Source organism: Panthera leo, chromosome E3 (assembly GCF_018350215.1).
Source record: "Panthera leo isolate Ple1 chromosome E3, P.leo_Ple1_pat1.1, whole genome shotgun sequence".
Classification (NCBI taxonomy): domain Eukaryota; kingdom Metazoa; phylum Chordata; class Mammalia; order Carnivora; family Felidae; genus Panthera; species Panthera leo.
Window position 1 is genome coordinate 38,776,030 of NC_056694.1, and position 27,573 is coordinate 38,803,602.

Sequence of the window (27,573 nt, forward strand, 5' to 3'; positions counted from 1 at the left end):
CCTCAGCCGCTGCTCCAGAGGACCCCACCCCCCCGCTCTGGGTCCAGCTGACACGTGGGCCAGGTGACCTACGCGGGGGTCTCTTCTGGGGTGCCAGCCTAACTCCATCACTCCCGACCAGGTGGCGCTGAGACACAGGGTGTGCGGCTTCCTGGTGGCCAGCTGTTGTCGCCGAGGGGATGGGGACGCACATACCAGTTCCACCAGGTGAGATAGAAAATAGGGTTTATTGGCGGGAAATCTGTAAGCAGAGGGACGGTGGGGTCCCAAGCTGTCGCTGTCCTGTAGCCGGACAGCAGGCTGCACGGCCGGCTTGGCGGGAGAGAGGGAGTCTGTGGCCCCGTGCTCGCTCTGCAGTCACAGCGTGGAGACAAGGAACCTCGCTGTCCGGACGGCCCGGCAGGTGTCTCGGGGGCTCCCGGCCGCCGCCGCCTGCTTCTCGGACCTGCCAGGCCAGCTCTCCTGCACCGGGGGACAGATCGAGTCTGCGTCTCCTGCATCACACGGACGTGGGCAACCCACACACCGCGGGCCCGGTCGTGGCTGTCCGGGGCCGCCTTCCCGTGGACATCCGGGCTGGCTCCCACCGCCGGCAGGGACGCCCGCCACGGGGATCACGGACCCTGGGAAGACAGCGAGGGAGAGAAAGTCGACGGCGCGTGCGGGGGGAGTGCGGTGGGGCTGCTGTTACCAGGCGGTGGGGGGGGAGGGCCTGTGGCCCAGTGGCAGGTGGCCGAGGGGCGCAAAGGCCCACGTGGCCCCTGCCCAGAGAACACCCGGGGAGGCCGGAGCTACGCGGGACAGCTGAGCCCGAAGCAGCAGGAACTTCTCCAAACGCGCCCTGGCCAAGCAGGGCCGCACCCGACTGGAAAGGCCTTGGCAAAGTCACGTGCTCTGAAAGTGGACGGGTGTTCGCGGCTCGGGGCGGCGGAGCGGGGGAGAGGTGTCTCCGTGAAAAGATGCTTCTTCAGGTCTTCCGTGGGGGGGGGGGGGCCTCTCCCCGAGTCACCCATGTGTGCGGGCCGCCAGCTCCCGTGTGGCCGCTCGAAGACACCGTCAGTTTTCCTCTTGGGAGGCCCCTTGAAGAAGTGAGAAGGCCACCGTGCTGTGGAGGAGTGGGAGAGAGCCTTTGTGAAGCAAAATCTAACCGGGTGGGAAACGCCAGGGTCCTGGGTGGGCTCGGAGCATCCGTGACGCTGGCAGCACGAGGTCCCCGTGCTCCCGTCGGGAGGGGATGGGCCACACTGCTCCTCACTGGGCGGTTTCGCACAGTTCACCTTCCTGATTACAAAGAAACACACGGTTCGTTACAAACATCCAAACACGGCAGAAGCAGACCCTAGTTTCCTTTTCCCTAGAGATCGCCACCGACTAGACCTTGTTACACACGTACACGCACAGGCATTGTGCCGTTTCCTTTAATTTGTTACTGTTTATTTTTGAGAGAGGCAGAGTGAGAGCGTGAGTGGGGGAGGGGCAGAGAGGGGGACACAGAAGCCGAAGCAGCTCCAGGCGCCGAGCTGTCAGCGCAGAGCCCGACGTGGGGCTCGAACTCACGAACTGTGAGATCACGACCTGGGCCGAACCCAGACACTTAACCGGCTGAGCCACCCAGGTGCCCTGTCCCGTTTCCTTTAACCTACAATTTGGGAATTCTCGGCTTTCTACGCCAGGCCAGCGTGTCCCGGGAGGAACCACCAACGCTCCTGAGAAGGCCCACCCCCGCCTCCAGAGTCCCCGGGGCTCTGCATGTGGCCTTTGCAAGACTCTTTGTCAAGAAACAGGAAGTTCTCTTGTATCACCGCGAAGGGTTTGGAAATGACGAGTTCTCTGCTATCCCTCCTTTCAGGTGCGGGAGCCCGACGCCCTCCCCTCGAGCGTGGGCTCCGTGCGGTGGAGGAACAGAGTGAAGCAAGAGGGACAGGGTGTGATGTCGGTCAGAAAGTCACCGTGGCTTCCTGCCTGGTTTTTTTTCAGCGAGTTTTGAGCCGCTGTTCTCACTCCACCGTGTCCGCCCTGAGCGTGGAGCACGACAGGCGCAGCGTCCCCACAGCCGTGCGCCCAGGACCACGGCCACTTCGAGGGCACCGCCACTCTCCCTAAAAGTCCCGTCCCTCCTTTTCTACCTTGAGGAAGGGTCTGTGAAGGACGGGTGCTAATTCTTCGTTTAGTGTTTGGTAGAGGCCACCAGGGACCTCCGGGCCTGCGCTTTCCTTGACGGGCAGTTTTAGAACTTCGAATTCAGCCTCTTGACCTGTTACAGGCCTGTTCGAATTTTCGTAGTTCTTCATGAGCCAGACTTGGCACTTGCCTCTCTAGAAATGCGTTCACTTCATCTGAGTTACTGGATGGGCTGGCCTCATAGCTTCCCTTACGATCCTTCTGTGTGTGTGTGTGTGTGTGTGTGTGTGTGTGTGTGTGTGTGTTTCCCTGTGATGTAGGTAGTAGTGTCTCTCCTCCCATTCTTGATTTTAGTAATTTGAATCTTCCCTATCCTTATTTGATTTTTAAAGATTTTATTTTTTAATGTTTATTTTTGAGAGAGACAGAGAGACAAAGCATGAGGAGGGGGAGGGGCAGGGAGAGAGGGAGACACGGAATCCGAGGCAGGCTCCAGGCTCCGAGCTGTCAGCAGGACAGCCGTCGAGCACGACGGAGGGCTCGAACCCATGAACCTCGAGATTATGACCTGAGCCGAAGCCAGACATTTAACTGAGCCACCCAGGCGCCCCTAAAGTTGTTTCTTTTTTTTAAAGTAAGATCTACGCACAATGTGGGGCTCGAACTCATGACCCTGAGAACAAGAGTCCCACACTCCTCTGAGCCAGCCGGGTGCCCCCGAGTCTTCCCTATCCTTAAAAACCAATTTTGGGGGTGCGGGAGCTACAGGTTTATCAGTTTCGACGATCCTTCCAAAGAACCGACTTTTCTCTCTGTCGTGAATTTCCATCACCTATCGTCTCCCCCTCTCGCCGCAGGACTGCCTCGTTCGCGTTTCGCCGGGGTCTTCGCGTGGAAGTTTAAGTTAACGAGTTGACATCTCGTTTCTTAATCCAGGAACTCAGAGCCGCAGGCTCCCCGTCAGCAGGGCTCTGCTGCGGCCGCGCGGCCGGCGGTGCCCCATTTTGTTCACTTCGGGCTACTCTCCACTGTCCTCGGGATTTCTCCCCCCGAGTCATCGGTTGTTCGGGAGCGTGTTGTCTGTCACATTTATGAGGTCCCCAACTTTCTCCGTGTCCCGACTTCGGGCTTCGTCGCGCTGTGACCGATAACACAGCTGGTGTGAGCCCAGTCCTCGTAGAATCCCGGGGCCTTGGGTCGGGGCCGAGACGCGGTCCGTCCGGCCGGGCCCCGCGTGCGCGGGGGAGGGCTGCGGGCCCTCTCGCTCGGCTCCCTCCCTCGGGGCGCTCGTGGGGAGACAGGACGGCTGTCGGTGTGAGGACACCGGAGCCGCTCTGAGGAGCGGTCGTGCGGGGAGGAGCCGAGGCCGAGGCCGGCAGCCCACATGCCGACTGAATGAGTCGCTTTGGAAGCGGCTCTCCAGCCCCCGCCGGCCTTCGCGTCACCGCGGCCCCGGCTGACACCTTCTCCAACCTCACAAGGGACCCCGGGCCAGAACCACCGGCCCAACCACTCCGGAAATCCTGCCCACAGAAGCTGTGGGAGACGGTGACTCTCCGTCGCCGGAAGCCACCACGTTTCGGGCGATCTGTGGTGCGACGTCAGACAACGGACACCGTTACCCGCACACCTGCTGGGTTTCCGGAGGGACGCTCTGGACACGCGGCTGCACTTCTGGCGGAAGTTTCGTGTTTTCTGGGGGAAGAGAATGGAAAACACGGGTCAGTAATTCTTCTCTCCTTGAGGCGGCGAGAGCCCGAGGCGCGCACTTTGCGTTGATGACCTCGAGGCCCCGAGGATAAAGGAATCCGGGAGGGGAGACCCTGATGCGGGCCGTCGCGGGGAATTCTGGTTTCCTGACGCCCCAAACTCCCGCGCCTGGTGAAGGGAGCCGGTCGGGATCCTGAGGGTCAGCGGGCAGCCCCTCCATCGAGCAGATCGGGACTGAACCGGGCGTCAAAAGCGAGGGGCCCTCCGCCCGGGGGGGCTCAGGCGGTCGAGCGGCCGACTCTTGGTTCCGGCCCCGGTCAGGATCTCGGGGTTCGTGCCTCTGAGCCCTGCATCGGGCCCTGCGCGGACCGCGTGCAGCCTGCGTGGGCTCCCCTCCTTCCCTCTCTCTCTCTGCCCCTCCCCTGCCCACGCGGGCTCGCGCTCTCTCTCAAAATAAAGAAATAAAAACGTGCAAAACAAAGCGAGGTGCCCTCTGCGGCGCCACGGATTCTACTTCCTGTTGCCAACTGGCGGCTTTCTCTCAGAAGTCTCCTTCTGTTTTTGTTTTGTCTTTGAACAGAAATCAAATTTCTTTGGGCTGTTTTATACAACCTGGAATCATTTTTGTATTTGATAAAATGTGGCCTTTATCATTTTTTTTAAGTTTATTTATTTCGAGAGGGAGAGAGCAAGCGAGTGCGAGTGGGGGAGGGGCGCAGAGAGAGAGAGAGAGAGAGAGAGAAAGACAGAGGGTCCCAAGCAGGCTCCGTGCAGTCATCGCAGAGCCCAAACCCGACTTGGGGCCCAATCCCACCAACTTGAGATCATGACCTGAGCCAAAATCAAGAGCCGGACGCTTAACTGGCTGGGCCCCCGAGGCTTCCTGTGGCCCTTATTAGTTACGTGAATTAACATAAAACACAAAAATGCCTCTTAAAGACTGGTTTTATATTCTGTTTATGTGAAGGGGACCCATTTTCAGTTCAATAAAATTAATTATCGGCAAGCCTTACGAACGTGTGTGTGCACACGTGCATGTGTGTGCGCGTGCACACAGACATTAGTACATTCTTCTGGAGTGCTTTCTATTTTTTCATCAGATTTTCACAAAACACTGCCCTGTAACAAGTGAAGACCTCTTAGAATAAAAGAAAGGAGACAGAATGAATGAGAAGGGGAGTTGTTCTTGAGGATGGGACAGATCTGGGGGTGTTTTCAGGTTCAGGAGAAGGAGCCAGTGGACAGGAGAGGTAGAAGATTCTGGAAAGGTAGAAAGGCCAGGGCGCGAAGGTCCAGATGGTGCCAATGCCCTGAGGTGTCTGAACCTTGGGCTGGCAGCCGCGAGATGCCCACGGCTCGTTGGTACTCCCACCTCTGACCCCCAGCCCTGTCTCCACCTGGGTCCTCCTGCTGGGCCGCGCCGGGGCGCCGCTCCCGCTGCCTCAGGGCCTCCAGGCCCGCCAGGTCAGGCAGGTGGCAGTGGCTACGCATCACCGTCACCAGCTGGCCCTGGGTGATGGCGCGGCTGCGGCAGCCCAGCCGGGCCTGGTCCCGGCACATCCAGTACACCTTGTCCCCGGCCGCCTTCTCCTTCCGGTAGAGGAAGGACTCGTACACCAGGAACCGGCCCCCGAGCGAAGTCCGCAGGAACTCCAGAGGCTGCAGCGTTCCTGGAAGGAAGGGGACAGCGTGAGCGGGGCACTTCGGAAGCAGGGTAGAGAGCCTGCGTGCCAAGGACAGAGGCTCTTTCCTGTGTCCCACTGGCCCGCCCCACCGCAATCCTGCCACACGACCCACTCTGCTCTCCGCCTCCACACCTGCCTGTGCCATGGGGCCCAAGGACCGAAGTTCGGGCTGCTAGCTCAGGGCCCCCGGCTTGACACCCTCGAGCTCGGACTGGCAGTCTCCTTCCCAGGGCCTTGCTGCTTCCCGGGGGCGGGGAGGGAGGTGTTGGTGCTGGTCCCGCAGCCACCCAAACCCAGAGCTTTCCTGAGGCCTCTCCTGACCCGGCCCGGACTCCACACTTGCTGGCACACACACCAGGGCGGAGGTTAGGCTGGAACATGGAGTGAGGCCCACGGCTGGTTTGGGCCACTCACCAGGAGCCTCCTGGCTCCCTGTGCACCCTCCCTCGGCCAGCTGGCAACCAATCAACTCTCTCTAGAGGCTTTTGAAGCCCGGATTGAAAAGTCATGCGATGTTAGGGTTTGGGTAGCCAGAGAGAACTGGGGGGGTGGGTGGGCAGGGTGAGGAGTGAAAGAGGAGGTAGGAAACAGACACGGGAGACCCAGGGAGGGGAGTCGGAGGGTCCCACGTCCAGGCGCACCTCCCCCCAAATGGAGCTAAGCGCTTCCTGGAGCTGGTAGCGCCGGCCTCACCCCTCCCTCGGCAGCCTGAGTGGGTTCTCTCGCCAGCAGCCAACCCCAGACCAGCCCGGCCATGAGCGAGGAGCCCAGATGCAGCCCGCCGGCCCTTAGGGAGCCCGCACCGTGGTCAGCTAGGCCCCGCCAGGCACGGGCGGTGGACAGAACAACCCAGACAACCTCTAGCCTGGCACTGGCGCTGCGGCGGGGGGAGGGGGGTGGGCGGGGGGCGCTGGCAGCAGGGAGACCGGGGCCCAGAGCCCGTTCACCCCCCACACCCTCGCACCCGCACCTGAGCCTTCCCTCTGGGCTGGGCTGGGGATCTGCTCCCGCTGCCTCAGGGCCTCCAGGCCCCCCAGGTCGGGCGGGTGACAGTGTCTGCGCATCACCATCACCCGCTGGCCCTGGGTGATGGCGCGGCTGCGGCAGCCCATGCGGGCCTGGTCCCGGCACGTCCAGTACACCTTCTCCCCGGCCGCCTTCTCCCGCCTGTACAGGAAGGACTCGTACACCAAGAAGCTGCCCCCCAGAGGGGTCCTCAGGAACTCGGGGCCTCCTGGGGAGAGACCAGAGAGGTGGTGGGGGGAGGGAGAGCCTGGAGCCAGGTCCTGGGGTCCAGCAGCGAGGTGACGGGGCCCCTGTGCTCAAAGCCGGAGCAGCAGGGCTCCTGGAGTGAGACCCGCCAGCGCCCCTCCGCTCAGCACCCACATCCGCCAGGGAGAGGAGCCAGCCCTGGAGCCCAGGAGGCAGCCCCCTCCCCCAGACCCAGCCTAGTCCCGGTCTGGGGGCGGGGGGCGTGAAGGGAGGCAGGAGATGGGTGAGGCAAAGGCCCTGAAGGCAGAAACTGTCTCCCCACCTCGGTGGGGGGGGGGGGGGGGTGGCCTGCAGGAAGGAGGCCACTCTCTGCAACCACTACTTATCCTCGGTTCCCGTGGGCAGGCGAGGGGGGGTAGGGTGCACGGCAGTGCGGTCCTCGCGGAGTGGGAGGAACAGGCACGGGCCCTGTGGGGACAAGCGGCTCGGGAGTGAAACGGCAGTCAGGGTGAATCTGCGTGCAGCGGGGAGGCTCGGGGGCTGAAGCAGCAGCAACTCCCCGAGCTGGGCGGGGATGTGACCTGTGGGCGGTGGGAGAAAGCAAGGACTAGCTGACCCAGGCCACGTATTCAGAGGCACCGTCTTGGAGTGTTGAGGGCGAGGACCGAGGGTGGCTGTGCCTTCCACCCTGAGGACTTCCTCTGGGCACGTGGGGACCACCGTGGAGCTGGAGACACACTGGGGAGTCTGTCGTGGCTGCCGAAGCCATGGGGGGGTGAATGCGTTCCGGAGACCGCGGCGGGCAGCGGAATGGGCATATGACACGGCCCGTGACAACGTGCACCGAAGTGACAAAGACAGAGTCTTTTGCTCCAGGTCTGGAGCAGCGGGGGTGGCAGGGCAGAGATGCACCCAGAACGTCAGAGGTGGGGAGAGCGGGCGAGTGGTCACAGAGCCCGGAGGGGAAGCCAGCCACTGAGGACCCGAGAGCCCGGGGGCCAAGCTCAAGGTGCGGGGGATGCGGAGTCCCTCCGAAGGGGGGTTAGTTGCGTGGGGAGCAAAGAGCCCAGGGAGCCAGGCCCGGGGCGGAGGTGGGGGAAGTCTGTCCTGCAGGCTGGCACTTCCCGCCCAGCTGTCCCTGCCAGCTCCCAGAACCCCGCCCAGGGGGCGGCCCCTGCCATGGGCACCGGCAAACCTAACCTGCAGCCCCACAGAGGCGAGGCCTGGGCTCTCGGGCCAGAGTGGCCACTCACGGCCGCAGCTGCCTGACCGCAGGCCCCCCGTCAGCACCACGTACAGAGCTCGCAGCCTCGCCTTGAACGTGAGCAGCGGGGCAAGGATCACCAGACACTGGAGAGAAGCTTTACCCAGAAGGAAGAGGCCGAAGCAGACACAGAGAAAAGGCGCTCGGGGAAAACAAGGCCGTCGCCAGAGACAGGAGACAGGCCTGTCGTCCCGAGAGGATGGGGTGCAGAGATGTCCAGGCACGACAGCAGAAACGCAGACATGAGATGGAAAGGCTGGGAGACAAAATGGAGGGAATGTCCCAGGCAGTCAGGCCGGGACGATGGACAGCTGACCAACAGGTACAACGGAGGGAAACGGGCAGGGAGCAGAAAGTCACGAAAGAGCAAGACAAAGTCACTCTGAGAGAGGGAACTGAGTTTCCGGCCCCCAAGGCCCTCAGTGCAGCCAGATATCCCAGGGATGGAGACGCGACCCCAAAACGTCAGCAAAGACACAGCACATGCATAGGACGGGTTCGAGGACGGGGGCCAGACAGCCACAGAAAGTGACTTTGAACCAGGAGCTCCCCCAGCCCCCATCAGGCGTCACCAGGAGCGCGCGGTCTGTGAGCGTGGCCCCCGGCCCCTCCCGCTGTGGCTCGGGGAGCGACTAGGAGGGACTCCGCAGCGAGACGAGGGGGTCGGGCAAGCAAGAGCAGGAGGGGCCCCCGGGAGGACCGGAGCCAGCCTGGAGCCGCCCGCTGCCTGGCCACCGCGTGTGTGAGGACACAGAAGACGAGGCCAACAAGTAGAGCGGCTGCCCGACGGCGGAGAAAACGGCCTCGGAAGAAGGACCGGACACCCTGCAGCCGGTGACCGACCTCCTACTGAACTGCAGACAAGCCACCGCAGAGGCACTGGGAGGGTGGGGCAGCGCGCGGGGTCCCTCCTTTCGTCCCTGGTCAGCAGGCCAAGAGACTTAAAAACCGGGTGGGGGGCCTGAGCGGCTCAGTTAAGCATCTGACTTCGGCTCAGATCATGATCTCACAGTCCGTGGGCTCGAGCCCCGCGGTGGGCTCTGTGCTGACAGCCGGGAGCCTGGAGCCTGCTCCCGAAACCGTGTCTCCCTCTCTCTGCCCCTCCCCTGCTCTCTCTCTGTCTCTCTCTCAGAAATAAATAAGCATTAAAAAAATGAAAAAAAAAAAAATACAAACAAAACAGAAAAACCCAGCTGATAGCAGCAGAGGCACAGACTAGATTTTGGGCAGCAGACACTCTATGAGGGGCTGGTTATTTGGGGCGGGAGTAGGGGGTGAGGACGGGGCGGGGGCTGCCCTGTGAGTTGGAACGTCTTCCCCCTGTACCCAGTCACACGGAAATAGAATACAAAGGGAGAATCCGAAGGAAACAAAATCAGGGTCACCTGGGTGGCTCAGTCGGTTAAGCGTCCGACTTCGGCTCAGGTCATGATCTTGCGGTTTGTGAGTTCAAGCCCCGCGTCGGGCTCTGTGCTGACAGCTCAGAGTCTGGAGCCTGCTTCCGATTCTGTGTCTCTCCACCTCTCAGCCCCTCCCCTGCTCATGCTCTGTGTCTCTCCATCTCTCAATAATAAATAAATGTTAAAAAAAAAAAAAAACTTTCTAAAAACAAAATAAAATCAGAGATTTCTAGTTTGAGAGAACTTTGGGGCCAAGAAGACTCTATTTTTTTTTAATGCTTATTATTTATTTTTGAGAGAGGGAGACAGACAGAGCATGAGCGGGAGAGGAGCAGAGAGAGAGGGAGACACAGAATCGGAAGCAGGCTCCGGTTCTGAGCTGTCAGCACAAAGCCTGACGTGGGGCTCGAACCTACAGACCCTGAGATCATGATTTAAGCCGAAGTTGGACACTTAAGCGACTGAGCCACCCAGGTGCCCTGGTGCCAGGAAGACTCTAAAGGCAACTCTGATGACTCAGAAAACCATAGGACCGGGGGCTCTTGAAGGACAGGCAGGCGACCCCGGGACACAGACCGGGAGCCACTGGGTGGACCAGACTGGGCCACAGTGCTCTTCTTAGCAAGAGGACGAGAGGAATTCCGACCAGAGGGACACAACCCCAGGTGGACAAAGATGAAAAGAGCAGGGCTCTGACCCTTGTCACGGGTCCCTTAGGGACCATGATGTTTCTGGAGAACCACAGGAGGAGGGAAGAAATGTCACCTCCTACCCGTAAACCACTTGGTCTGTAGGACGTGCTCAGTGCAGGCACGGTGTCAGCCACTCACACTGTGAAAACGAGCAGCCAGCTTGTGGTTAGCTTCTCTGTAAATCTTGCAAATTTTTTAAAAAAAGGAGGAGGAGGAGGCGGAGGAAGAGGAGGGGAGCCGGCGTTTATCAGGCGCTGCAGAGATTTTGGCGCTGGACCCAGCAGGCCGCAGAGGGGCAGGAACCGGCTGTAACTACTTCCAGAGTGTTCCAGTGAGAACAGGAGGGTGCTCGCTGGGGGACACGGCGGCGGGGGGCGGGGGGAGGGGGGGTCAGAGGGAAAGACTGGCTGGCTGGGTCCCTTGCCTGTCCCCAAGGCCCACTGGCCGCAGTCTGTCCTACCTGGGCTCCCCCGCTGGGCCGCACCAGGGCGCTTCTCCCGCTGCCTCAGGGCCTCCAGGCCCCCAAGGTCAGGAGGGTGGCAGTGGCCGCGCATCACAGTCACCCGCCGGCCCTGGGTGATGGCGCGGCTGCGGCAGCCCATGCGGGCCTGGTCCCGGCACGTCCAGTACACCTTCTCCCCGGCCGCCTTCTCCCGCCTGTACAGGAAGGACTCGTACACCAGGAAGCTGCCCCCCAGAGGGGTCCTCAGGAACTCGGGGCCTCCTGGGGAGACACGGGAGGAGGGTGGGGGAGGGAGGTGGGAGTTCAGGGTCTTGGGGTCCCTCCTACTCCCCCAGACCCGAGGAAGCACGGCTGGAGGGGGCCCAGCTGTGGGCCAGGTGTGAAAGACTCACCCAGGTCATCCTCCTGGTCCCCGGCGGAGGCGCCCTGCAGGGCCGGGGGCTGGGCCGGAAGGACCTTTGCGCGCTTTCTAGGCCGGGCTCTGCTGAGAGTCAGGGGCCCGGGCCCGCTGCGGGACAGCAGCTCGTCCACTTGGCCCCCGGGCCCGCCCGGCCGGGCCTGCAGCGTCTCCATGGCCTTCTCTTGCTGCCGCCGGGCCTCCAGGCCCTCCACGTCCGGCGGGTGGCAGTGGCCGCGCATCACAGTCACCCGCTGGCCCTGGGTGATGGCCCGGCTGCGGCAGCCGTGCAGAGCGTGGTCCCGGCACGTCCAGTACACCTTGTCGCCCACGGCCTTCTCTCGCTTGTACAGGAAGCACTGGTGCACCAGGAACTGGCCCCCGTAGCAAGTCCTCAGGAACTCCAGGGGCCGGGGTTCTCCTGGAGGAGGAGTCTGGGCAGTCAGGGCGCCGAGGAGCGCAGGCCCAGGAGGTGCGGGGCGGGGGGTGCCAGCGCCTTCTCCTCGATGCTGACCTTTATCGCAGCTTCCCCTGAGCCGGGCATGCGCGGGCCGCGGGTGTACTCCCACTGACCCCCCCACCCAGTGACCCGGGGAAGAGACTGAGTTCCTCTCCTGGAGGTCAGCGCGGTGGCCACGGCTCTCGGTGTTTACACGTCACGTCCAAGGTCACGCACCCGGGAAGGAGTGAGCCGGCTTTGACTTCCTAGCCTAGGCACTCAGTCACTCACGGCCATACCTTTTTTTAGGGTTTGTTTGAAATCTTTATCTAATTTTCAAATAACACATGCACGTGCCATAAAATACAAATGGTGGCAAAAGACACACAGTGAGAAACGCGTCTTCCCTGCCCCGCCTGGCCCCTGCCGGCCCCCGGTACCAGCACAGCAGCTGCCCTACCTCCTTGCATCCTTGAATCTGGGTCAGGAGGGAGCCAGCGTTTGGGATGGAGCCCACCTCCCACTTACTGGTGGTAAAAACCACGCAGAAGGCCTCAGGGGCCGACCAGCACACGCGGACCGGTGCCGAGCACTTCCCACACATCGCACACCTAATCGCCCCTAACCTGAGCCGTCACCCAGCCCTGATGAAGCTCCTGAAACTCCAGAAGTTCAGAACGTGTTCGGAAGTCACCAAGCTACACGAGGTGGGGGCTGGGACTTGAACCCGGCCCAAAGTTCAACATTCTCCCCTAGGCCGACCTTCCCTAAACTCATGGGTTACCAGCACCACCTGGGCCTGTTAAAACTCAGGCTTCTGGCCTCACACCAGACCCTGCTGCAGCAGAAAGTTCCAGAAGGCCCTGGGACCCCCGGTTCTGGAGCACTAGTTCCATCCCACGGGCTTAATGATTTGGGGGACATGTTTATAATTTTTACTCATCTTGACTTTGAGCACATTAGAAAACCAAGAGGGACCCCACACCTCCATCTGGGCACAGGGAAGGGCCTGGGGGTTCCCGCCCGCCCCAGAGGGGAGCCCAGCTGTGAGGCACTCACCGGTCCCCAGCGTCGGCCGTTTCTTGGGGGGCAAGCTCAGCGGCGACAGGGCTCGTAGGCCCTCATCCTCCTCTGTGGCCGGCTTGCTCAGCACCAAGCCAGGGGCGGGCTCCGGCTCCTCAGGGCACAGCCACGGGCCCACCCCTTCCAGTGGCTCCTCCACTTGGCCTCCGGGGCCCTCCGGACCCCCCGGGCCTTCAGGCAGGGCTGGGCTGGGCAGCTTCTGTCTCTGGCGCCGGGCCTCCAGGCCCTCCTCATCAGGCGGGTGGCAGTGGCCGCGCATCACTGTGGCCCGCGGGCCCCGGGTGATGGCCCGGCCCCGGCAGCCCAGCTCAGAGTGCTCGCGGCACTTCCAGTACACCTTGTCCCCCACGGCCTTCTCCTGCTTGTACAGGAAGCACTCGAGCACCAGGAGGCGGCCCCCGAAAGGGGTCCTCAGGAACTCCAGGGGCGTGAGGGCTGCTGAGGGCAGGGGAGGGGGGCTGGGTTAGCTGGTGCAGAGCAAGGCTCGAGGCCAAGGGCATGGATGGGAGCGATGGGGGATGCACAGGGATGGCCCCCTGAGATCGTCACACCAGCTTGAGACAGAGTCACGATGAGACACGAGGATGCTCAGCTCAGAGGAGGGATGGGACCCCAAGGCCGCCCCCCGGAAAGGGGGTACACAGGGCCTGTGTCTGAGCATGCAGGGCCACAAAGGTGGCTGGGCCGGGGGCAGCAGGCCTGGAACTCACCTGTGTCTGGCTTGCTGCGTTTATGCTCAGGGACCTGGGGGGTTGGCTGGACTGTGCCCGCTTGCTCCTCCACTGGCAGGATCTGGGGGGTCCTGGCTAGTGTGTCAGGGTGAGACAACTCCAGGGACATGACACAGTGCCCTCCTTTGGGCTGGGAGCCCACCTCGTCCACATTCTCTGTGGAGGCTGCCAGCAGGACCAGTTTGGAGAACTCTTTGGGCTTCGTGGGGGCGGCGGGGACGACATCGGTCCCTGGCTCAGGGGACTCCGGGGACGGCTCCTGGCCAGCCTTCACACTCTCACCCTCCTGCTCGCTGGGCTCGGGAAGGGGCATCCTGGGACGATGGTCGGTCCCCCAGGCCACGCTCAGGCCCTAGCAGACGGATTTCTCCTCTTCCTCCTCCTCCCGGGTAGGGAACCTGGCAGTCCAGGGGCTCCGTCCTAAGGAAGGAGCCAAAATCCATCAGTGGAGGCACCCCTGGGCCGGGGGCTCAGGAAAATGGATGTGGGGTGGAGGTCGAGGCAGACGGGGCTGCCTCGGGACCCCCGGGGCTGAAAAGCTGGGGAGGGGCCCGCACGGAGCTGGAGAACCTGGGCCTCTTCCTCTCTTGGGCAGCCTTGGGTCTGTCACCTCGCCTACCCAAACTCCACTTTCCCATCTGAAAAATGTGCCAAATGCAGGGCTCTCGGGGCCTGTCGGGACCCCTGAGGCACAGAGTACCGTGAGCTCGTACGAACAGAGGCCCGTGGGTGCTGAGCAGGCTGTGATGTGGTTTCACGGGTGTCCCCATTTCACTTGGCCCCGTGTTATGAAAGTCGATCATTCTTATTGACCCGATTTACAGATGAGGACACTGAGGCATTCCAGGACGGCCAACACGGCCATGACGTGCAGAGCCGGGAGTCTGGTTGAGGCGGATCCGGAGCCCGTCCCCACACAGTACCTGCTGTGCCTCAGCCAGGGTAACATCCCGGCCTTCCTGAGCACCAAGCATCGGAGGCCAGCACTTGGGACATGGGCTCGGGTCACAGACCCTCTCAGAATGCCCGGTGGCCCTCATCCCAACACTGTGTCCCAGGGAGACGGGGGCCAGGGCTCTCTGGACTCCCAACTGGATCCGTCCCCCATCCCGGGCGGGAGGCCCTGGACCACCCGGCACTCAGGAGATGCCAGGGCCCCAGGAGGGCAGCGACCCTGCGCCTGAGCCGGTGGTGGTGGTGCTGCCTCAGCTGGGGGGGGGGGGGGGGGGGGGGACAGGGCTGCAGAGGCGTCTGCGGAATCCACAGTCGCAGAGGGCTCCCCGGATAGTGGAGATTCTGGAGAAGCAGAAAAAAAAATGTATTATGGGGGTAGAGCTAGCCTGGAGCTGGGGCCCTGGGGTACCTGCGTAGGGTGGAATTTTTTGCTTTCTGGGGGGACTGGGTGGTGGGTGAGTGGCGGGTCTCTCCCACCCCTCAATCACCCACATTCAAGACTGCAGCATTCCTGCACATTTCAGCTCCCCATCTGTGAGCTGTCACCCTCATGTCCAAGTTCTGCCAATTCGAATTCCCTCTGGTCCCCCATTCCTGCTCTGAATTTCCCTGGTTTGGGGCCCACATTCAGCTTCCCAAGGGCAGGGCCCCAGTGTCCCCGCTGAGACACAGCCAAGGCTTAAGGTGCAGAGGGGAGCAGCGTGCCGAACCCCCTGCCCCCCCCCCCCCCCCCCCCCGTAAACTCTCCGCACACACGGCTGTCCATCCCAAGGAAGAAGGGAAGCCCATCCCAGGTTGGCGGGGGTGAGGTGGGGGGTGGGGGGTGGCTCGAGACTCAAGGAAATCTTCCAGGTAACGGGACACCTGATTGGGAGTCCCGGCTGCCCTGCCCTCCCAAGTCTTTCTCCCGGACGAGCCAACCCCCGCTCCTCCCGTGTGGTCCTGCCCTGCCCATCCCGCCCCACACGGCGACGTGGTGGGCCAGGGATCCGGAGGGGCCTTGGGACGAGCAGCAGTGAGACGCGGTCAGCGCCTCCATGCAGATGTGCTCTGAGCAGGAAAAAGGGATGGCGGGAGGCCCCGCCCCCGGGGCCGCCCCGCCCCCTCGCGGATTGGCCCCGGCGCCGGTCCCTCCGCGGACAGCCCACCCCTGGCTCGCGCTCGGGGTCCCTGCACCCCGCCTGCCTGCGGGCACACTCTGGCAGTGCCCTGACCTCCACCTGGAGGAGCCACGGCGCCGGGCGGGGGGGTGGGGGGCGGCCTTCCCCTCCACGGGAGGCCTCAGACAACCCGGGCCCCCTCCCCCAAGCGGCGTGGCCACTGTCCACACAGCACGCACACTCCTACAGGACCAGCCATCGATCCCCCACCACGCGCGGGGCAGGAGGGGACTCCAGCGGCCTCAGTGTCAGACCACCAGGCGCCAAAGCCCGCCTCCTCCGGACCAGAGGGCGTTGTCGTGACTAAGAGCCCCTACATTCCCCGGAGCTTACTAGAGTCACGGGTACGCCCAGTGCGATCCCCTTAACTAAAAGTTCTGCTTAAAAGGCTTCCAAGGGACGCCTGGGTGGCTCAGTCAATTAAGCCTCCGACTTTGGCTGAGGTCATGATCTCAGGGTTCCTGCGTTCGAGCTCATCAGGCTTTATGCTGACAGCAGGATCCTGCTGTCTCCTTCTCTCTCTGCCCCTCCCCCTGCTCGTACTCTCTCTCAAAAATAAATAAACATTTTTTAAAAAATTTAAAAAAGACTTCCAAGATCCCTCAAAGGATATGGAAAAAGTTCCATACACTATGGTTGACTATCCCCTGCAGAAAAGCATGAATTTGGCAATGACCTAGAATTTAGATTGGACTGACACTTACCAATCTCAACCACTAGAGGGCCTTGGAACACCCATCGTTTATAGCGACCACAAATCCTCCTATAAAGTATGCAGGTCCCTCTGCAAGGTGGTCGCTCATCTGGACGGGCTCCAGCCCAGATTGGCCACTTGCTGAGTGTGGCAGAAGCCTGCGGTAGGGGTATGGAAGTCCTCACCCTCATAAGACATGGCCCTGAGACTGCCAGGCTAGGAAGTGGTGTGAGAGGCCAGACGCTGGGGGGTTGGAGGCACTGCCAGGCACAGAGGAAACCATCTTGCACGGTCCAGTCCAGCAAACCCCGCAGCTGTGTTTAGCCACATGAAGGAGCCAGAAGAAGCCAAGAGAGGAACGGCCCAGCCAGCTGAGGGAACATCGATCAGTAATAAACTGCTATTTTAAGCCAGTGAGATCGGGGTCATTTGTTACTCAGCAGTAACTGATATTCTTGGCAAGTGACTGAACATAGCGGGTTTGGCTTTTTGATGGATGGAATATTAAAGGTTGTGCAATACACAACAAAGTGCTTTTGAAGTTCAGGTGCCATGCTACACAGATTTTAAATCCCTCAGGGCTGGTAATTCAGTGAAAAGAACAGAAATATTAAGTACAAAGGACGGCAATGAGAGTTACGTATTTAAAAAGTACGCAGGGGCGCCTGGGTGGCTCAGTCAGTTAAGCAGCCGACTTCGGCTCAGGTCATGATCTCCCAGTTGGTGCGTTTGAGCCCTGCATCAGGCTCTGTGTTGACAGCTCAGAGCCCGGAGCCTGTTTTGGATTCTGTGTGTGTGCGTCTGTCTCTCTCTCTCAAAAATAAATAAACCTTAAAATGATTAAAAAAATTAAAAGTACATAACATAAAATAAGACCGTCACAAAAAAACACAAATGCCGTAGGATCCCACTTCTAGGATGTAGCTGCTGTTGCCAAATCCAAAGACAGAGTCAGGTGGTGGTTGCCAGGGGCTGGGGGGAGGGAGAGGGAGATTGGGGGCAAAGTTCTGGGGGTGGGTGGTGCTGGTGGCAGACAATGTGAAAGTGTTTAATGGCACCCAGCTGTGCACTTAGAATGACTCAAATTGTAAATTTTTGTTATATATATTTTACCAAACACACACACACACACACACACACACACACACGCGCGCGCGCGCGTAACAAAGTACAGGTAGTGATGCTGCATTTACCTAACATCCCTGGTGAATGCGGTTCTCCAAAACAGGCAGATTTCAGACTAACTAAAGTCATTTCTCCACCATCCAGAATTTTACGATTATATCTGTTTCAGTTTATCCACTGAGGATGGGTATCTTCGTAAGCTCTTGTCACTCCTCACTAACTGGATAAAGAGGACATACATACGTTATCCAGATTCCCCACCCGGTTCCCTTGGCATACCCCCCACGCTCCTGGGGGCCCTTTCCCCACTTCTTACATCCTGCTGTGTCTAGTTGCCAAGCCTCTTGCCACCCCGCCCCCACCGTGGTTCTTCTTCCCATGGGGGACCACCGAGATTCTGCGGTCTCCTGTGTCCTAAAGCCCTCCTTCCGTCAACAGTTCAACTTTGTAAGAACGGCCCACACTCGACCCTTCTCAGCCTGGCTGTCGGGAGGCTGACACATTCAGACACCACTCTCCTCCTCTTTGGCCATCGTGCAGGATCAGTGCCGGCTTGGTCAGCCCATTAACCGCGTTCTCCCAACAAACCACCTGCCCTGGCCTATATGTGGTCCATCCACACAATAGAATTTATTCAGCAATAAAAAGGAAGGAGGCACTGACACCTGTGGCCGTGTGGATGAACCTTGAGAACATCACGCTCAGGGAGAGAAGCCAGACACAAAAGAAAGCACAGTGTAGGATTCCATTTATATGAAATGTTCAGATCGGGCAAAGCCACTGAGACAGAAGGCAGACAAGTGGTTGCATAGGACTGGGGGAAGGGAAGGGGAGATTAGGAAGTGATGCTAAGGGGTGTGGAGCTTCTTATCAGGGTACTGAAAATGTCAAATTGACTGTGGTGACGGTCATACAACTCTGTGAATGCCGTGGAAACAGTGAATTATACAGTTCGGGTAGGGGAATTGTATGGTATGTAATTCACAGCTCAGTAAAACTATTTTAAAAAATCCTTATAGGGACTCAGGTCTCCAGGACCACTTGGATGAAAAATAGTTTATTTTTTTTTTAAAGTAATCTCTACTTTTTAGTAGCGGGGCTGAAACTCACTACCCAGAGGTCGAGTCTCACGTTCTTCTGACTGAGCCAGTCAGGTGCCCCCAAAACAGTTTTCTACACCATTAGCAGGCTTTTCACTCCAGGGCTCGGTTTCCTCATCAGAGAAGAGGGGTGGCATGGACTACACACACACACACACACACACACACACACACACACACACATACACACACACACACACGTATATTGTATTTTAATGCTTTTATGTATTTTTGAGAGAGGAAGCACAAGCAGGGGAGGGGGAGAGACAGAGAGGGACAGAGGATCTGAAGCAGACTCCACATGGACAGCAGTGAACCCGATGTGGGGCTCGAACCATGAGACCATGACCTGAGCCAAAGTCGGATGCTCAATCGACCGAGCCATGCCGGTGCCCCAGCATGGATTATATTTGGGATATTTTGTAAGTTGCTAATATTCGATTGTAAAACTATGTAAAAATATTTTTTAAATCTTAAGAACATAACACTAGTAAATCACCCATAATCCTGCCCTCAAATGCACAGCTATCTTCATTCTTGGATTAGTGCTCTTAACAGACATTTTGTTCTCAGTGGCATACAACTGCGTTCAACATGTTGTTTGCTATTTCACCCCACTTTACAGTGGGGGGGGGGGGGGTGGGGGGGGCGGTTGGAGCCCCACCTGCAGATCTGATAGAGCCAGGCTGAAATCGCCATGTAATGTAGGCCCAGAGCAGGCGTGAACACAAATCTAAACCCTCAGCGGCAATGCTCCGAAAGGCCACAAGATGGCGATGTTGCTCCTTAAAACGAAGTTACCGGTAAAAATTAAATGTCTGACCCAAATGTTTCCAAAGCAGTATCTGGGAGTTTTTCCCTGTAGCAAAAATAAGTCAAGCTTTCCAAAAATGTTTGTATTTACAAAACTTTAGTGAGAAAGCAGATGTGGTTAACAAATTCTGAAAATACTATCTTTTCTGAGCTTTTTCCAAAAAACAAGCCAAAGTATGACTGGGACACTGCTGTGGCCTCTGTCTCTCGGCCCCCACACCTCCTCTCTTGCCTCTTCCCAGCTCTGCTCCCAGCCACCAATTACAGACTAACTTTATGTATTCATGACTTAAAAAAAAAAAACAACACCTTAAATAACTAGGAAGAGATATCTCAAAATGTTAAAAGTAGTAAGTATAGTGATTTATTTTCTCCTTACATTTCTTTCGTTTTCCTAAATTGTGTACAATGTGCATGAATGCTTTGTACCGTTGGGGAAACGGGAGACATCTCGCTTGGTAATTTTTTCTTCAACTCCGTAACTCTCCCGTGACGTGTCACACAAGAAATTAAAGAGTTAACAAAAACGACAGAACGGAGAAATGAATAAAAATCAAGGAGAGTAAAATCCCTGTGGGACCTACATAGGCTCAGACATTCCCTCCAAGATGTTTATTAACTACAAAGGGTAAGATGGTAACTTGATGATGGTAACACACCCCCCTAAGCGATCGAGGTCAACTTCACCGTCCAAAAGACACATCAACACCATGACCTCCTTGACACAACATCGTCTCTGTGATATTTCTGCCCCAAACACACACCCCCGCTTTAATCGGACAAGCCACATGGAGGGACGGTCTACAAAACAACTGACCAGGACACCTGAAAACGGCTGAGGTCATCAAGGACGGGGGCAGGCTGAGGACCTGTCACAGACTGGAGGGGACTGAGGAGATCATGGCTAAATGCATCATGGGATGCCGGAACAGGAAAAGGATGCTGGGAACAAGCTGGAGAAATCAGAGTCAGGTTAACAGAGCGGCATCAGGTAAGATGCTGACAATCAGATAGACTGGGTGACGGGTACATAGGAATTCATCGTACTATCTTTGCAATCTTTTTTTTTTTTTTTTTTTTAATTTTTTTTTTTTAACGTTTATTTACTTTTGAGACAGAGAGAGACAGAGCATGAACGGGGGAGGGTCAGAGAGAGAGGGAGATACAGAATCTGAAACAGGCTCCAGGCTCTGAGCTGTCAGCACAGAGCCCGACGCGGGGCTCGAACTCACGGACCGCGAGATCATGACCTGAGCCGAAGTGGGACGCTTAGCCGGCTGAGCCACCCAGGCGCCCCTTTGCAATCTTTTAAAAGCCTAAATTTAAAACATTCTCGAAAACCCAAGTTTCAACTTATAGACGACATGGGAGATGACAGAGAAAACAAGTGATGGAAACCTCCAGGTGGAAGGATGAGAGAGGATGAGGGTCAGAGGGTAGAAGAGACAGGGGAGACACCCTTCCGCCCAGAGCCTTGTTGTTGGTCCTGGGACTTGGGACCTGGGACCTGAGCCGGAAATAGAACTCTGGCATCGGCCCACATGTTCAGTACAGTAACCCAGCAATCTCCCTGCCGAGGGTCACCATCACTCTTCCCCGCTCTGCTTCTGGGGCCTTCAGCGAGCGGCCCAGGACGACACGGCTCGGCCGAGACTCAAACCCAGGCCCAGCTGGTGCCGCGCTAATGGGGTGCCTCTTCCTGCCCTGAGCGCCTGAGCCTTGAGGTAAGAAGCGCTTGTTACAGAGGAAGCTGAGGCTCAGAGCTGCGGTCAGGCCTTCAGAGTAAGTCGTCCGAGGCACTGATGTGTCCCTACAAACCAGCTCTTTCGTGGTTTGTCACGGTGCCCTCCGGCTGATCTGGCCAGTGGGAGGCACTGCGGGACACCGGAGGGTGTTCCCGAAACCACCTGCCAGGCGGGGCTCCACCGGTGCTGTCTGCTCCGGCTTCGGTTTCGCAGGGTCTCCCTGGGGGCCCTGGGCGCTCGGCCTGCTGTGTCGGCAGCATCCAGCCACTGCTAGCGTCTGGGCTGCTCAGTTTCTGGTTCGGCCCCTCATCTCCTCCACCACCAGGGACCGCACGGAAATTCCCAGCTGAAATCGTACGGTGGCTTCTGTTCTCCCGTCTGCATTCTGACTGACACATCCTCCGAGAGTCTAAAGGACTGTGACTTCACCATTTAATATTTACCAAACACAGCTGTGTGCCTGGCACTCCCTGAAGGGCTCTGCACGCACGGTTTCCTCTTCCAGATAACCTTGTCAGAGTGCGCTATTCTTCCCTATCTCGGAGGAGGAATTAAGGGTTCGTTGGTCTTCGGTCCCTGTGGCCAAGAGCAAGGCCAACAAAGACAGAGTCACCGCTCGAGACTGCTGTGTCTGCCCTCAGGGCCGAACCTCTTAAAATAAGTGAAAATAGCCTTTTGTAAGTGGAGATTCTGACCATAAGGATCAATATAGTGGGTTAGGATTGGTGGCTGTCAATCAGGGTGATGTGATTCCCAGGCAACGCTTGGCAATGTCCAGGGACACTTTTGGTCGTCACGACTGGGAGGCAGGGCACGCTACTAGCAACTAGCGGGTAGGGGCGAACGATGCTGTTCAACATCCACCAGGGCTCAGAGTAGCCTCTCCAACACCCGCTTAAAGAAGCATCTGGTCTACGGGGCAGCGGGGTGACTCAGTCGGTTAAGCGTCCAACTTCGGCTCAGGTCATGATCTCGTGGTTCATGGGTTCCAGTCCTGCATCTGGCTCTGTGCTGACAGCTCGGAGCCTGGAGCCTGCTTCAGGTTCTGTGTCTCCCTCCCTCTCTGCCCCTCGTCTGCTCACACTCTGTCTCTCTCTCAAAAATAAATAAAGCAAAAAAAAAAAAAAAATTAAAAATAAAAGGCATCTGGTCTAAAATGCCAACAGAGCCAAGGACGAGAAACCCTCCTTAAGATCAATGCATAAAAAATGAAATACAAAAGAAAGAGTCCATCGATATAAGTCTAAGTATAGTTTTCATGCATTTTTTTTTAGTATTTATTCTTAAGTAATCTCTACACCCAACGTGGGGCTTGAACTCACAACCTTGAGATCAAGAGTTGCATGCTTTTCCGAATGAGCCAGCCAGGTGCCCCTTCACGCACGTTTTATTACAATTATTTGTATGTGTAATTCTGGTCTTCATAAGAATTCCCCAGGGCACCTGATTAAAATGCGAATGCTGGGATTTCCATCCAAAATGCTGACGGAGGGTCTGGAAAGCGATTCTAGAATCTGGATTTTTAACTAGTACCCCATGAGGCTCCAGCACTGGTGGACCATGGACTCCTGCTTTTGAGAAACACTTGAACACATGCCCTTGAGAAACAGGTGGCCAACCTAAGAAGGATTTGAAGGTTTTTTTGTTTTGTTGTTTTATTTTGTTTTTGTGCCGGGCTCCTTATGAAGCATTTTATATACATTGTCTCATTTAATCCGTCACGTTGTGCACGTTCCTTCATTAATGCATTAAATAAAATCACTAATATTTGTTTATTTTATAGCAGTGGGAGAGTCATGATTTTATCTTTCCTGAAATGATCCTTCAACAACTTAACAAGTGTCAGATACCTTAGGGGATTTGGGGGACCTCAAGAATACAGACAGGACTTTGCTCAAACTTACAAGCAGTATGAATGAAATCTGAGGGAGACAGCTTCTTGAGCATAGCTTTTATACCACGAGATAGCAAATACCAGATTTTTACAAATCCCATCTGAGACTCCTTATGAAGGTTGCCAACAAGGCAAACTCAAGAAGGCCTTTATGGTGAATTAACACACTGTACCTGCGCGAACAATCAGGCCAAATCTAAGGAGACCGGCCTTATTTTAAGATTAGAAGTATCTTTCATGGAGGTTATGAGACTGCAAAGAAGCTTTGTGCTTCAGCGGAAGACGATGCGGCTGTCTAGAACACGCCTTCCAGGTTATAGGATTCTAGCCTTTGAACTATTTTTACAACTCTGCAGTGTAGATAACCGAGAGCAATGCAAAATTATTCTCGTCTATAGGCAACAAACTCTCCCCGTGCAAACGCGTACAGACATGCAAATTATTCTTCCCACTGCAGAAGATGCCAGTTTTGCCTCCATGTGCACATTTGTTTCAGTATCTATAGTCTTCTAGAATTTTCTTTGGAATCTCTTGCACACTGGTTTTTAGATCTTTCTGGTTTGTTGGTTAATGAGCTAAGTATAAGTTTCCATATGTGTTCACTTTACATCTGTGTCAAACAGCTTTATTTCCTTTGTTTTGGTTTAAGACTGCTAAAATTTTTTTTTAATGTTTATTTATTTTTGAGAAAGAGAGAGAAAGTGAGCAGGGGAGGGGCAGAAACAGAGGGAGACACAGAATCCAAAGCAGGCTCCAGGCTTTGAGCTGTTAGCAGACAGCCCGATGCAGGACTCGAACCCACAAGCTATGAGATCATGACCTGAGCTGAAGACGGACGCTCAACTGACTGAGCCACCCAGGCATCCCCAAGACTCTGCTTTCTAATTGCTCAGGTCATTGGTCCTTTAACCTCTGGTTCCGGTCAGTTTTTAATTAATTAACTTATTATTATTTATTTATTTTATTATTATTTTTGTTTGTTCCGGTCAGTTTTTAAAATTACATGTGAAATATCAATCTGCACTGCATGCAGTATAACTGGGTATTATTTTAGGAAACTTTTATTATACGTGTGTATATTTATTCCGGGTGGATTTAAATATATTTTTTTAATTCGGGATGGCTATTGCTTTGAGGTAAATACTTGAGCCCCTAACGTGTTCGTGTTGTCATATTCAATTTTTACTCACTGAAGATTTATTGAATGACTGGAGTGTTTTTAAATCGGGCAGATGTAAATGGAAAGTTGGAAAGCTTCATGGTTTAGGATTCGTCGCTCTCTTATTTCCTCTCCCCCGACACCCACCAGAAGCAAGGTACAGGGCAATTCGAATGCAATACTCAAGCTGCCTCCTTTGATATTGCTGCGCACTGGGGGTCAGTGTAAACCTAGCACCCAAGAGACACACGGTATTACAGGCTGCGACGTGCCTCTGAGGCAAGCCCTAAGCGGTAAGGTCCCGAAAGGCTGACCCTCACGAGGCAGCTGACAGTGGATCAACAGAATTACCTTTACACACGAGAGGGAGAGCCACCGTCCCCATGCGCCAGTACCCGGGTCCTTAGGGCTGGCTTGCCGGGTGGGAGACCTGGGGCAAATCCCATCAATTCTCTGGGCTGATTTTCCCTGTGAAACAGGAAAAGTGGCAAATCAGATACTGTATGTGAAATTCTTCTATAAACCGTAAAGTCATCTCACAAGAACAAAGAGTTCTTTGTCAGGCTCAGGGGCCCTGATGTTTGAAAAAGCTCCTGGGTGACTCCAACTGCCGCTCCCCTCCCACATACACTAGGGAGGGTTAGAGGGTTAGAGGTGTTCATTGACTGACTCGAGACCTTCCTATGAAATATGCATGGTCTCTGTGTGTGCATACAGGTGTCCTTTCCAGAAGGCGATGAGGGTGCCAGTGGCCCTGCCCCTAGCGATTAAGATTGCTGAATGGCCTAGGGGAGACACTGCTTCAGACCACCTTAGAGAGGCAGAGGGCACTGGAAAGATTCTAGCTCCTGGTCCTCTCAGCCCAAGTCCTTCAGTCACCAGATCAGAATCTTAGCTCTTTGTTCGTTTGTTTATTTAAGTAATCTCTATGCCCAGCGTGGGGCTGGAACTCACAACCTGAGCCAGGCATCCCAGAATCTTAGCTATTTTTACTCCTTCCCTATCGGAACTGATGTATCCTCACATGTCATGTATACCTGGTCGTGACACCTTCTATCGCCCTCCCACTGAACATCACCGCCCGGCTTTGATCCCCACCCACTCCTTAACAGCCCTCTCCTCCAGCATCCAGCCAGTCCCATTCTCCCTACGCAGTACCAACCAGTTAATCTTCCTAAAGCTGAACTTTAATTATTTCTCTGTCCAGTAAAAAATCGTCTCCCTCTCCGTATAAACACCCCACAATCCAGATAAACACTATCTCTTCCCCAAGTCCCACAGAGCTTTTGGAAGAACAAGATAAGCCTGATGGCATCCAACTAGATAATTCAAGTCAAGTCCTTGAAGTGATTTTGGCCCCGAGAAGCAGAAATGTCAAAATATTAAAAATATACCCTTTCTTTAGGATTGAAGGTTACTCGTGATTATCTGATTATTGGAACTCAGTCAGCATCCCCCAAAGGGAAGAAGTAAAGGAAACCAAAGACTGATGGCTTACAGCAAGGGTTTAAAACTGGTCAGAACCAGTAGGTCCTAAAATCAATGTAATGGGTTAACAATAGCCTTTTGGAATGGGAAGAACAGAATAGAATTAGAACAAAGGTAGAGTAGATCCGGATGAATCGGGAGAGGTTAGGGTAATTTCTCCCTTCAAACTTATCTTTCAGTAATCTACATCTACAGCACAAGTTTCGCATGTAAAACAGATTTCTTACTGTAGGGTGAGTCAAAAAAAAGTTTGAAAGTCACCACAGGTAATCTACATAAGCAGAGGGGAAGCTGGGATGTTAATAGCAAAAAGTGCAAGGTCACGGGGACCTACAGAACACCACAGAAGAGACAGGGCTGGGGTGCCAGCACGGGTCAGCACCGGTGGGGCGGACACCGCCGGGGGGGGGGGCGGGCGAACGTGGGGTGACTGGGGGTTTCAGGGCACAGTCCCCGGGCCGGGTGGGTTGGGGGAAAGGAGGAGCCTGGAGAAAGGAGGCGAGTCTCGGGTGAAGGACAAGGAGGCGGCCTGAGCGCCGGGACGCAGAGCCGGGTGACCACCCCCTCCCAGTATCAGAAGCCGAGGGACACCCGGGGAGGCCTGGCTGGGGGCGCGGCCACGCCGTGGGACCCGCGACCCTCCCGGCCCGCTGGGGCCCGTGCTCACCGGGCACCGGCCGGGCGGCGGCGGCAGCGCACCCCTCCCTCTCCGGCGACCAAGCCGCGGTGGGTCCTTTGGCCTCGACCGCCGGAACCACAGGCGTCGACCTCGCGGCCCAGGCCCCTCCGGCCACCACAACCCGAGCGCCCGCTCCCCGCCCCCACCTGCCCTCTCGGGAGCGAGCCTCGTGCCGGCGCGCCGCCCCGCTGGCCAGGAGCGCGCGTCTCCCCGCAGGAGAGCCGACCTCTTGGAACGCCCAAACGGGCTCCCAGCGCGCATGCGCCGCAGGGCCGCTGGCGGGGGGGCCCCATTCCGTGAACAAATTCCGCTTCTCCGGCTCTTCCGTGAGCCGCGCCGAGCTGGCGGCCTGACCAATCGGCGCCGGGATACAGGGCGAGGTTTTGCGAAAGGGGCGGGGCAATCCTAGGATTGGGCGGCGGCGCCCGGGGGCGGGGCGTCGGTCGGACCCGCTGCTTGGACTAGAGATTCTGCGCGGGGGCTCTCGGACACGTGAGTGAGTTGGAGGGCTTTCTTGAGACCCCCGGGGCCTCCACCAAGGTTTGCCTCCGTGCTCGCTAAGCGGGAGCGTTTGTTTACATATTGTATTAGACCTGTCACTTTCTCTAGTCAGCAGAAGGACATTTTTTACGCACCTCATTGAAACCCTCCAAGACCCCACCCCAAAGCTGGGGCAGTTTGAGATTCAAACCACAGTAGTAAATAATGATAATAACGGATTATGACTTTGAATAAAATAAGAATCCACGAGTCGATACTGATGTAGATAAGTAGATGGGGAGAAGGAAAAGCTCGTTCTTAGAGTAGAAGGCCAAGTAAAAAATGCAGAAGGGATGATGCAGAAAATCAGCATTTGGCAGCCATCCTAATTAATACCCGATTTGAGCAAAAATCCTCAATGGCCGCTAAAACTGGAGAGTGAACGTTTAACCAGGAAAGAGTATTTACATAACCCCAAAGGTAGTTATTAATTACAAACGGGGAAATACAAATTTTACAGTAGAGAAATGGTTCTCAAAGTGTAGTCTGGGCGTTCCTGGAGGTCCCTGTGGAATATTGCAAAGAAGGCGACGTGACTGATGTAACAGGTTGATTGCCAAAGCACATGTGAGAATCTCTAGTCTTACCTTAGGCTTACTTTAAAGAGATTTGCAAAACTGCAAAAACAATTCCACTCCTCTCACTGTATTTCTTTGTTTTGGTAAATACAGTAATTTCTCATAAAAAAAGTTAACACATAAATGGTTTACTATTGTTTCATTTTTGAAAATGGCTTTATTGAGATATGATTCTCATACAATGCAGTTCACCCATTTAAAGTGTACAATTCCAGTGGTTTTTAGTATATTCACAAAGATGTGCACACATCACCACAATCAATTTTAGAACATTTACTCCAGAAAGAAACCTGTAGCAATCGCTGTGAAATGCCCCATTCTCTGCCCCGCTCCCCGCCCCTGCACCTCGGTAACTATTCATCTGCTTTCTGTCTGTAGTTTGCCTATTTTGGACATTCATATAAATGGAATCATCCGATATGTGATGTTTTTTGGTCTGGCTTCTTT

The 27,573-nt window shown here is 56.3% G+C and overlaps 1 protein-coding gene across 6 annotated transcripts; it reads right to left on the bottom strand.

Moving 5' to 3' along the window:
• Positions 1–229: 229 nt before the first annotated feature.
• Positions 230–26,234, bottom strand: FLYWCH1 (FLYWCH-type zinc finger 1). Of its 6 annotated transcripts, none has more exons than XM_042921665.1 (10): positions 25,997–26,228; positions 24,193–24,309; positions 13,177–13,617; positions 12,443–12,904; positions 10,940–11,365; positions 10,545–10,808; positions 6,487–6,750; positions 5,229–5,501; positions 3,752–3,816; positions 230–1,281 (listed from the first exon to the last, which is right to left on the bottom strand). In XM_042921665.1, the coding sequence occupies exons 3-10, from the start codon at positions 13,508–13,510 to the stop codon at positions 1,252–1,254; spliced, it is 2,118 nt and encodes a 705-aa protein (XP_042777599.1). In that variant the 5' UTR covers positions 13,511–13,617; positions 24,193–24,309; positions 25,997–26,228; the 3' UTR covers positions 230–1,251. The 6 variants fall into 6 exon arrangements, with proteins under 6 accessions (XP_042777599.1, XP_042777598.1, XP_042777597.1 ...); XM_042921664.1 differs by having other exon boundaries at positions 5,204–5,501; XM_042921663.1 differs by lacking the exon at positions 230–1,281 and having other exon boundaries at positions 3,429–3,816; positions 5,204–5,501.
• Positions 26,235–27,573: the final 1,339 nt, after the last annotated feature.